This window comes from Podarcis raffonei, chromosome 1 (assembly GCF_027172205.1).
Source record: "Podarcis raffonei isolate rPodRaf1 chromosome 1, rPodRaf1.pri, whole genome shotgun sequence".
NCBI lineage: Eukaryota > Metazoa > Chordata > Lepidosauria > Squamata > Lacertidae > Podarcis > Podarcis raffonei.
Genome location: NC_070602.1, coordinates 47,926,585 through 47,938,661, shown reverse-complemented (window position 1 = coordinate 47,938,661; position 12,077 = coordinate 47,926,585). Strand labels below are relative to the sequence as shown.

Genomic DNA, 12,077 nt, shown 5'->3' with positions numbered 1-12,077 from the left:
ACCTGGGTGTGAATATGACAGCTAAGAATGTGGATTTATTTAAAGATAATTATGAAAAAACTTGGACAGAAGTGAAAAAAGATCTGGAGACTTGGTCAAACTTGAAGCTTTCCTTGTTAGGCCGAATCGCAGTTATAAAAATGAATGTATTGCCAAGAATGTTGTTTTTGTTTCAAGCATTACAAATAATGGATAAAATGGACTGTTTCAAGAAGTGGCAGAAAGATATATCTAAATTTGTCTGGCAGGGCAAGAAGCCCAGAATAAAATTTAAGATATTAACGGATTCAAAGGAAAGAGGGGGGTTTGCCCTGCCAGACTTTAAATTGTACTATGAAGCGGCAGCTTTCTGCTGGCTAAAAGATTGGCTGCTTCTTGAAAACACAGACATTTTGGATTTGGAAGGTTTTAACAATATTTTTGGGTGGCATGCATATTTGTGGTATGACAAGGTTAAAGCGCACAAAAGTTTTAAAAACCATATTGTCAGAAAAGCACTATTAAATGTCTGGGTCAGATATAAAGACTTGCTGGAAAATAAAACTCCAAGGTGGTTGTCGCCAATGGAAGCTAAGGCAGTTAAAAAGTTAAATATGGAGTCGAAATGGCCAAGATATTGGGAAATTCTGGAAAAGGAAGGGGACAAATTGAGATTGCAGAGTTTTGAAAAATTAAAAGGGAAGGTGAGAGATTGGTTGCACTATCATCAAATAAATGAAGTGTTTAAATTGGACAGTAAAATTGGCTTCCAGGTGGAAAAATCAAAATTAGAGACTGAACTGTTAGAATCCAGTACTAAGAATTTGTCAAAAATGTATAACTTGCTGCTGAAATGGAATACACAAGATGAAACGGTTAAATCAACTATGATTAAATGGGCTCAGGACATTGGTCATAATATTTTGTTCGCTGACTGGGAAAAGTTGTGGACCACCGGGATGAAATTTACGGCATGTAATGCCTTAAGAGAAAATATAATGAAAATGATTTATAGGTGGTACATAACCCCAGTCAAGCTTGCAAAGATCTACCACTTGCCTGACAATAAATGTTGGAAATGTAAGGAAAAGGAAGGTACATTTTTTCACCTCTGGTGGACGTGCCCGAAGATTAAGGCATTCTGGGAAATGATCTATAATGAACTGAAAAAGGTATTTAAATATACTTTCCCCAAGAAACCAGAGGCCTTTCTCTTGGGTATTGTCGGCCAGGGGGTGTTAAAGACAGATATAACTTTCTTTATGTATGCCACAACAGCAGCTAGAATACTCATTGCGAAGTACTGGAAGACGCAAGATTTACCCACACTGGAAGAATGGCAGATGAAGGTGATAGACTACATGGGCTTGGCAGAAATGACGAGCAGAATCCGAAACCAGGGAAAAGAAGCGGCGGAAGAAGAATGGAAAAAGTTTAAGGACTATTTAAAGAAATATTACAAAATTAATGACAGTTAGAATGATGTTGGACTAAAGTAAATGGTTACTATTAGTAATGGTTAAGACAAGGAGAATAAGGATGATTAGCTTAAATTTATAGCAAAATAAGGGAAGATTTGCTGAACAATTGATTAGAATTTGGAATACAGAAACGGGAGGCATGAGGAAGTCGAAGAAGAAAGGTTTAAGAAATTAGGATATGAAATGGTACTTGTTTCTTGTTTTGTTTTTTGTCTTCTGTTTGTTTATGTACGTTTTGTTTGTATGAATATAAAAATTGTTTAATAAAAATATTATTAAAAAAAAAAAAGACAAGTACAATGACAGATTAAACTGGGGGCTTTAAAACCCCGAAAGCTTGGGAATATAAAGTTAACCTCCTTCCAAGCAGTGGAAGGCTCACCCATGCAATATCCCTTTTCTTTTCTTTTTAAAAAACATTAGCTTAGCTGGCAAAGAGAGAAATGAACACTGGTGTTCGGGGGGCAGAAAGTCAGTTGCCAACAGTGGAATGTCTGAAGTTTGAAGCAAAAATTCTACACTAATCCAACCATGTTTAATTGGCTTTCTCTGAAAGTTAGACAAATTTCTCACAAGGTAGGTTACCCATATTGAATTTCATACTAATGGGACACAGCCATCTTGACTTTACAATGAATACAGCTGGATTGAGATGGGAAAGCAAGATATTTAGAACTTGGGAACTTCTGCTGCTGCAATTGCTGCTCTGTCATCTAATGGATGTAACAGTTATCAGTTACAGTTGTACCTCGGAAGTCGAATAGAATCTGTTCCGGAAGTCCGTTCGACTTCCAAAACATTCGACTTCCAAAGCATGGCTTCTGATTGGCTGCAGGAAACTCCTGCAGCCATCGGAAGCCGCAGAAGCCCCGTTGGACGTTCGGCTTCCAAAAGAACATTTGAAAAACAGAACACTCACTTCCAGTTTCAATCATTCAGTTGCTGTAACGTTTGACTCCCAAGGCGTTCGGGAACTGAGGTACAACTGTACTATGAATATTCGTCATTCTAAACTGTTACTAGAAAGAAAACATATTCCAAACAGAGGGGAAACAAACAGTTCCTAGGTTCCATCTCAGAGAGCGTTCTTTTTAGAAGAAAGTGATTCTTTACGTTTAAAGCCCTGTAAGACTAAAAGTAGCCTGTTCCAAATGTGTTGTAATTTTCCCGAATATTCATTTTGTTTTGTTTTTTGGAAGCATTCGGCTTTAGGCAGCTTCTTTCAGGAACAGCTTCTGGCACTTACAGGGTGTTTTCTTGCTCATTCAGCCCTTAATGCACTGGGTGGGTCTCTTGTTTCTTCTGCCTTCCAGGCAGCTTCCTCCTAATGCTCCCAGGGCCTGGCTCAGAATTGCAGAGGATTACTCAGGCCAATGGTGTTTGTGGCCTTCAAGACTGTGTGTCTTCAGGGGCCGATAGAGATAAGGGCAGCGGAGGAGGAGGCGGCGTGGGTGGATAGCTAGTCACTGCAGCTGCCCAAAGGCTGAGGGGGAGAGACATTCTTTTGAATGCATTCAGACACACTGCTATTTCCTGCTTTGCTCTCAAAGTGCTCCACCTGCTTTTACTTAACCATTTCCTGATTTCTGCTCCTAGAAATCCTCTGCTGGAGTAGCTGGTCTCTCTCAGAAGTATTACTTAAAACTGGCATGTCTGTGTGCGGCTTTTAAAATGGCAAGTGCTTGTTACCAGTTGATCCATCCAGGAGTATGCCTCTTAAATCCAAACTCTTCTTTAATATAACTTAGTTCAAATGACTAGAATTACATTTACAGCTAGCAACCATCTGCTTATATCTGTATTTTCCGTGTGTTTTTTTCCACAGCATGCAGACTGTTGAAAATAATATGTTGAATCTGCACCGGGATAGTTCAGTGGGTACAGCATGAGACTCATAATTTCAGGGTTGTGGGTATGAGCCTGTATTGCAGAGGGTTAGACTGGATGCCCCCGGGGTCCCTTTCAACTTTACTCTTCTATGATTCCGTGAACTTGTGCAAAGAATTAAGGAATATAAAAGAGTAAATTTATCAACAGACTTTTGGAGGGGGAAATGGCATAATTAATCAGGAAGGAAAACCATGCCAGATTGTGGAATATTTACACCATGGAAAAAAGACGTTTATAACAAAGTGTTATTAAACATAAAATAATATACTACGCTGAATGATTCTTTTACTAAGGCAGTGATCCTAAGCGCACGTACCATGGGGCAAGGGTACCTCCAGACAGGGCTTTGTGTCACAAATGCATCGTTTTTAGTGTTTGTACGACTGGCATGTTAACTTCCACACATTCCCCCCCCCCCAAGTTATGGATATGCATTGCTGTTCATCCACTTACTGTCCACACAGTAGGTGGTGCTTGAAGGAACATATCCATGCTGTGTATTTTGCCCCTCTCCTCAATACACTTGCCCATTCTGGTCATGCACACAGGTATTTGTGTACTTGTGCAAACACATTAAATAAATAAAGACCAACAGAGAAAGACACCAGAAGAGCGCAAAAGCAAATGTTACCAGCCCTTAGTTTTCAATCTTGCTTCACGATTGGCAAAATGGAGACTTGTGCTTTGCAGGGGAGGGGAGCAGCATCCATCCCCTCCAAAATTTCTCCAATGAAAATAGGGACATCCTAAGGCAAAGCGGGACATTCCGGGATCAAATCAGAAACTGGGACAGCTACTGTAAATCCAGGACTGTCCCTGGAAAAGAGAGACACTTGGCAGGTCTGAGCATCCACTTTCATTTGCTGTGGTTGTTGTTGTTGCCCACGCCCCACAAAATGGTACTAATGAGCCTCTACACCAACAGTGACTAGAGATGTATAATAGCTTATTTTTACTTAATTGATTTTCCATATACAGGGAAATCTGGATTAAACTGAAAGGAAAGAAGGAAATAAAGAGTATGGACTGGCATTTTGATAAAGATGACATGGTGTGGGCGCTGTGCAAGAGTTGTAGGCTTGACCTGTAAACTCCAGTCTAGCAATACTCGCATTGAACTTGGTCAAACTGACTTTTGTGTAAGCAAGATTAGAATTGTGCCTTAAGAAGGCAAATTAGGCTGGGCCATGGTGAAGCATTTTTCTTTCTTAACATAAAACACTTTTGATAATGTGCCATTTTTTGCTTGTGTTTTATTCATACATTTCTAAATGGGGCCAGGTTTAATATTCAGATAATGTTAATCCTCGTTCTAACAGGTATTGGGCCAGGCTTGTTCCAGTGCGTACTGCAGAGCCTAAGCCCTGCCAAACCCTTGCATTTTTGTGCAAGTATGTTCCAGATAAGTTAAACCATGAGTACACAGTGCTCACGGAGGGCTGAGGGAACCTTTCAGAGTGGGCTTGCAACACTGTATGAAAAGCTTTATGAATTAGAAAGAGCCACTAACACCTTTCCTTTTGTCTACTCTGTATATGCCACCTTGACCCTCATCATATTGTAGGGTTGCCATATTTCAAAAAGTAAAAACCAGGACACCCCAAAAATTGTTGAGATTCTTTTTAGGAAACCCCAAAGTTCTGGAGCTATTTATTTATTTATTTATTTATTTATTTATTTATTTATTTCAAAGATTGACTTGCCTAAGATACAGGATTAAGCGCCACATTTCGGAAATTTCCCCCAGACGTCATTTACGCCTTTGAGATCTGGATGTACAGCAGCCCTATCATATTGTCAAAGCAAGCATCAAAAGACTCTATGTTTTATTTTCCAAGCAAGCATCAAGACTATTGGCTTCAGAAGCCATTGTAGCCTATGCTGGAGCTGAGCCAAAGGGAAAAAAGTGCTGAATCATCTAGCATGACAGTATCTAATGTCTCGTGAATACCATATGCCCCAGTTCCCACGTTTCATCTAACCAGAAAGCACATGTCGTTTTCTCATTGGATCCATCCACCTGTATATGGTTTTCCATAATGATTTTCCACTTGGGTCCTCTTTAAGTCTTATTATGTTGCCCAAATTCCAAACTTTTAGACCATTTAGTTTTCCATAGAGTACTGCCCCCCAACATTTTGATGGCTTGTGCACACATTTAGAGTATATCCTGGCAAGATTTCCATATGATTTGTACCTTGAAATATTTGTGCAGTCCCCACTTTACCTTGCACGTTCCTCTGGGTTTTCTTTACATCCAAGCTTATTATATTGGCACAAACCTATATTATGCACCAGTTTCTCCCATGCAAGCCATAGGCTAGTAGCTCTTTATACATCAACACACACACACCACCTCTCAGTGTAAACAGCAAGCGAGTCTGTCAGAGATCAGATGCTACATAACTCTCGGAAACTCCAGGATTGAGATACATTAGGAAAAACACTAACAGAGCAGTCTTTTCCTACTCACATGGGTGGGGAAATTAGAAAGCTTTTTCTCTTAAAGTAAGTGCTGAACTGCTTAAGTGGCTGTGCTGCTCTGCTAAAGCCTTCACTACTGCTCATTTGTCATTTGTGCAAGCATGTGGGAGTGAGGTCATTGCATACACATAACCAATGGTTAGGTCACATGCAGTATACTTTTATTATGACTCGGCCACCAAACGCCACGCATCTCAGCATCAGATAATTTTCTTAATAAGTTTGGGGGTTTTATGCCTCTGAGTTTGTTGCTGACTGTAACAGAGGAGAGGAATGGGATTGCAAAAAAAATTAATTACGTAAATAATCAGGTAAAGGTTTTGCAAGGTGTAGTTTAATGGGCTCGATTGAAGCGGGATAAATTATCCCTCTGGTCATAACTAGAGCAATCAAACTGAGGCACATAAAAAGGTCACTGAGTCCGTCTTATTCTACAATCTCAGAGTAGCCTCTTTATTCCATAGACAGATAAAAACAGAACCCACAGCGAATGTTAACATTCTGATAGAGATCTTGCTTACAATAATAAATTACTGTTGGGTGACACCTAATAGGTCAAGCAGTCCTGTGTTCTATTTTTGTCTCTCATGTCTCTCTCCCTGGCCCAACCAGCTCAGGAATCTTCTCCAGAGTTAATCTGCTGCTGTTGTTGTTTTCCCAGTGGTGTTTAAAAACAATGTGTTTTACAACTTTCCAGTATTAATGTCCTTTCCAGTGGGAAGGACATTAAGCTCATTGCTAAGGTTACTCCCATTACAGTGTTTCGGCAATAGGAAAAAGTCTTATTTCAGAACTCTTTAGTAGACTAGAATTCTGATCCCTCTTTTGCGTTATAGCTGCCCTACAGCTATGCCTACTTAGCAGTGGCAGTGCTAGCAATATGTCTGAAACATTAGTTCCGATACTTGAACAAGGCGAAAGCTTCAGGTTAGCTGCTAGACTCCAGGTACTTTGGTCAATAACTAGTTAATCTAGTATGATGATCTCATAGTCTTACTGGCTGGTGATATGGCTGATAATGCTGAGAGGACAGCAAAGAAGACAAATGCTTCTCTTTTTATTTTTAAACACACTTGCTCCCTTTCTTCTTGCAGAGTCCACATGCTACCCTCTCCCCAACTTTCCAGTGGACACAGGGCTTCACTATTAGATTCACCACGGGCCCTGTGACTCTATGCCTTTTCATTTAAACAGCATCTTTACCCAGCTTTATTGACATACTTCAGTGCTTTGTTCCTGAACAATAGCGATGAGCTCATCTAGGTGCATGTTGCCCTGTGGGGGGCCTTGGGGGAACTTTACTTTTCAGCACTACAATGGAGCTTGTTTGAATGATCAGCTGAAGAAATCCAGCATGCTGCAGCACATATTTGCCTAGGTCTATGTCACCTTGCAGTGTAATTATTAGTAGCAAACATTTCTCTTTGGACTAAGCTGTCTTCCAAACAAAGAGATGTAATCTGCAGTCATTCATTATCACCTGGAATATTTTTCTCCTGATAAGAACTGAATGCTTTTCCAGGTTGCTATTCTGCCCTTAGCTGCTGATAGCTGTGAGTGGATGATCTTAGACTTAGAGGGTACCTTTAGTACAGGCTTCAGCATCTTCCTTCAAGGGAAGTTTGAGCAGTCACCTTTCCTACTGCACCTCAGGCCATGTACTGGCCATGTTTGGATAATTCAGCTGATCTGCTTCCTGTGCAAGAGAAGAGCAACTGCTTTCCTCCCTTGCCCACTCAATACAGTAGTACCTCACGTTAAGTACTTAATTCATTCCAGAGGTCCGTTGTTAACCTGAAACTGTTCTTAACCTGAAGCACCACTTTAGCTAATGGGGCCTCCCGCTGCCACTGTGCTGCCGGAGCATGATTTTTGTTATCCTGAAGCAAAGTTCTTAACCCAAGGTACTATTTCTGGGTTAGCGGAGTCTGTGACTTGAAGTGTATGTAACCTGAAGCGTATGTAACCCGAGGTACCACTATATGTCTGTCCCATTTATGTTATTATTATTGATTAAATTTGTATACCACCCTTTGTGTGAAGATATGAGAACAGTTCACAAGAGAAGAATACAAAGTGAGAATACAAGATACATAATAAAGCAAAAACAAAAACCAACCAATAACCCCCCCCCACACACACACACACAAACAAAAAGCCATAGAATGTTAATCAGCCTGGTTGAAAAGAAATGTTTTTGCATGGTGTTTAAAGATATGTAATGAAGGCACAAGTTGAGCCTCCCTGGAGAGAGCATTCCACAATTGGGGAGCCACCACAGAAAAGGCCCATTCCAGCATTGCCATCCTCTTGGAGGAGGCACATGAAGAAGGGCCTCATGTAATTATTTTGTTTTGTTTTTTAATATTGTAATTATATGTTGTGAACTGCCCTGAGATCTACGAGTATAGGGCAGTATGCAAATTCATGATGTTGATGATGATGATGTCTGGATCAGTTCATATGGGGAGAGGTGGTCCTTGTGTTATTGTGGTCCAGAGCTGTTTAAGGCTTTATAGGTCACAACCAGCACTTTGAACTAGACCCAGAAACTAATCCCGAGCCAGGATCAGTATAATATGCTCAAAACATCTTGCCCTGGTAAGCAACCTGATGGCTGAATTCTGCACAGCTAAAGTTTCTGAAACATATAACACATAGCAGTAATCTAACCTAGAGTTGGCACATCACGGACAACAAAAGTTAGGCTATTCCTATCCAGTTAAGGGATGCAGCAGGGCCACCAGCCAAAGCTGATGGAAGGCATTCCACACCACTGAGGCCACCTGAGCCTCAAGTGACAGCAAAGAGCCCAGAAGTGCCTTAAAGCTGTGTACCCACTTCTTCAGAGGCAGTATAAACCCATCAACAGCAAGCAGCCTTTCATCCATCTGGTCTAGGGGACTGCACACTAACAGTACCTAAGTTTTATCTGGACTGAGCTTCAGTCTGTTGACTCTCATTCAGTCCGTTACTGAGGCAAAACAACGGTCCAACACGGCCACTGCCACACCTGCAGATGTAAAGGAGAAGCAGAGCTGTGTCTCATCAGCATATTGCTAATAATGTACTCCAATACTCCAGATACACCCCCCAGTGGTTTCATATAGATGTTAAACAGCATAACGGATAAAATCGAACTCTGATAACCCCCACATTGAAGATTGCACGGAGTCGAAGAGCACTCCCCCAAAGAATCACCCTCTGGAAATGACTATCCAGGTAGGACTGGAACCACTACAAAAAGGTGCCACCGACCGCCAACTTGGACAGCCTCTACAAAAGGATACAACAGTCAATGGTATTGAAAGGCACTGGGGAGGGAGAGGAGAATTAACAGGGACATACCGTATTTTTTGCACCATAACACTCACTTTTTTCCTCCTAGAAAGTAAGGGGAAATGTCTGTGCGTGTTATGGAGCGAATGCCTGCGTGTGTCGGTGGGAGGATCCGCTGCAGTCGTGAGCAGAGGATCCATGGTTCCCCTTCCTTCCCTCCTCCATGGTTACAAAGCATGGATCTACATGGATCCTTAGGATTTTTGCATTGGGCTACTCCAAACTCACTGTCAGATCACATGTCTGTGGCCACAGCATGAACCACAAAAATCATATATCCACTATTTTGTTTAGAATATTTTTTTTCTTGTTTTCCTCCTCTAAAAACTACGTGCGTGTTATGGTCTGGTGCGTGTTATAGAGCGAAAAATACGGTATTTCCCCTGTCTCTTTCCTGACAAGAGGTCATCATACAGGCGTCCAAAGTAGTTTCTGGGCCTAAACTCCAATTAAAATGGATTTAGAAAATCAGTTTCCTCCAACAGTGCCTGGATACCCACTCAAGAACTTTGTCCAAGCATCTCGCTGGTCCAGCCAGCTGCCCCTCCCTGCTAGTTTTTATCAGTCAAGAGGGGCAAGGGCCCAGAGCACAAGTGGTCACTTCCAAGTCCACCATACATGAGTATGGCATCGTCATGCATTTTAATGGCATCGTCATGCATAAAAGAAAACGTGCAGACCAAGATTGTGTGGTCAGTTCCCAGATTATCCATCTGAGATATCCATCACACTTCTCCGACCTATGTGCATTAGATTTATGCACATACATGCTATAGAAACCTGCTCATATGTCTGTCAGGACAACTGTGCCCAGTGGGTGGAGAAGGATGTTGCAATCTTCCACATGGGAGATGACCAGGGGAGATTATCATCTAAACCAGGCCAGTATTGTAAAATTCAAGGTAGATGAAAACCCTATAATACTGAACATTGTACCAGGGCAGTTTGATGAAAGGCTGCAAGATAAATTTCTTTAAGCTCTCCTGGCTCCATGCAACCTTAGTAAATACTTTTGCCTTCAGAAAATCTCTAATACAGAGATTGGGTAGATTAGCAGAGAGGGCTGTTTGCCATCAGCACATATTCTCTGGGAGCTTAGATATGTAGGGAACATACCTGGGTCTACATCCTTAGCTGATAAAAATCAGCAAAGTTTCATCCATTTCAACAGAGACGTGCCAGTTACCACCCACAAGTCTGCCTCATGAACAGAGAAGTTGCTTAGATCATCATCAGTGGGGATATCTAAATTTTGGCTTGTTCCTCTTAATCTCAGTGTCATCGTTGTGGAATTTAACCCCTTTTAATACTAGATGCCATGACTCATGAAGAAGCTTGCACTTCTAAGCATCCCCCTTTACTTTGGCGCCTGGTGTGAGGTCAATTATAATAATATAGTTTGACTTGCATACTATAGCATATGGGTTGCCAGTCAGTGGTGGCGCCTCTCTTTTATGGAGTACCCTCCCCAGGAAGACATGCCTGATGCCATCATTAGCAAAATTATTCTTAATCACACAGGCCTTTGGGTCTTAATTTTAGCAGGTTGGGATGGAGTTGGATCTGGTTTTTTATATATTATTTGTGTATTTGGGGCTGTTTTATCATTGGTTTCAGTGTTCATTTTTAAAAGTTGCCTTGAGTTTCATTTGGGGGGAAAGTGACTAATAAATATATTCATCTTATATCAGGTTATTACAAGTATAGGTTGCCAAAAGTGTTGAAGAGAACAGCCATGCAAAATGGACAAAGTGTCTTGTTCAACACAGTTCTAGTTTTTCATTTTCATTTTATTTGATGCTATTTCAGGTGAACTCCCTGCCAAGTGATCTGGTGTTTTAAGCACTTGGAGCAGTTGGTCAGCCTTTGCAAAAATGATAATGCATTGGTCAAAAGCAGAAGATAGATAAGGAAGCATATGGAAACTAGCTAACACAAGAAAATTCATTATGTTGCAATCTTAGATAGTGCTGATTTCTGAGTGGGCCAAGAATCTAGTATCTCTTTGTAGGCAGAAATGCCGTCATTCAAACTTCCTTTAAAAAACCCAGTTGTGCACAGTACATCATGTTGTCACTGAAACTGGTTTTATTTCTTGTATGTTTCAGATCAAAAGGACCAGCCATATTGCGGTTGGGAAGGAACAAGTCCAGTGCTGCAAGCCATAAAAGTGAGGAAAGACACCTTTAAAAATGAACCTGAAATGGCTTTATCCAGTTTCCCCAGTGAGACTCGCTAGTACACATCGGCAGTTACAATATGCAGGACTGCAAGCAGATGGAGCAGGGAACACATGCTTGATAAGTGTAGATACTATTTCTTGGTCTGAAGCAACTGTTCCATATGATGGCTACTAGATTTTTCTGAATAGATAACGAACTCCGGAGTCTGTAATCTTACACATTCTCCTCAATTAACATTTGCATATTGGAAAGTAGTACACTCAACTTCCTTCTTCAGTTAATAGTTGTGTGTTTTTCTGTACATTTTATATTGATCCCTATCTCTTGTCTGATGCAACAAAAGCTCATCTACTGAGATCTGAGAAGCTGCAGTGAACTTTGTAATGCTTCAAAATGTGTACGGCATGATTTTCATAGCACATTACCAGTAAAATCTAAAAGATCAACATGAATCACCACTACTTGGTTTCCATTCTCAAAGCACTATACAAATATTAGCTAATGTCATTCAATCTTGCTTTGTTAAAGGATATACCAAACTAATAGGAAAAAATGACAGAATTTGCCCATACGTGAGAGGAAGGATATATTCACATGGCTGTTTTGCAGGAGAACCATCCAGCCAATGCAAGCCACACTCAGCAGTGATGTCATCCTGAATCTGTCAATGTGGACATGAAGGGGAGACCCGTTTTGGTGGCAAAGTCAGTCCTGCAGCCAA

The 12,077-nt window shown here is 40.9% G+C and overlaps 1 protein-coding gene across 5 annotated transcripts in view; it reads left to right on the top strand.

Moving 5' to 3' along the window:
- RAD51B (RAD51 paralog B) overlaps window positions 1-11,808 on the top strand; it is a 293,246-nt gene extending 281,438 nt beyond the window's left edge. For all 5 annotated transcript variants that reach the window (XM_053385239.1, XM_053385213.1, XM_053385246.1 and 2 more), the window contains one exon: window positions 11,282-11,808. In XM_053385239.1, coding sequence (XP_053241214.1) covers window positions 11,282-11,412 — 131 coding nt within the window. In that variant the 3' untranslated portion in view covers window positions 11,413-11,808. The remainder of the gene's footprint in view (window positions 1-11,281) is intronic.
- Window positions 11,809-12,077: the final 269 nt, after the last annotated feature.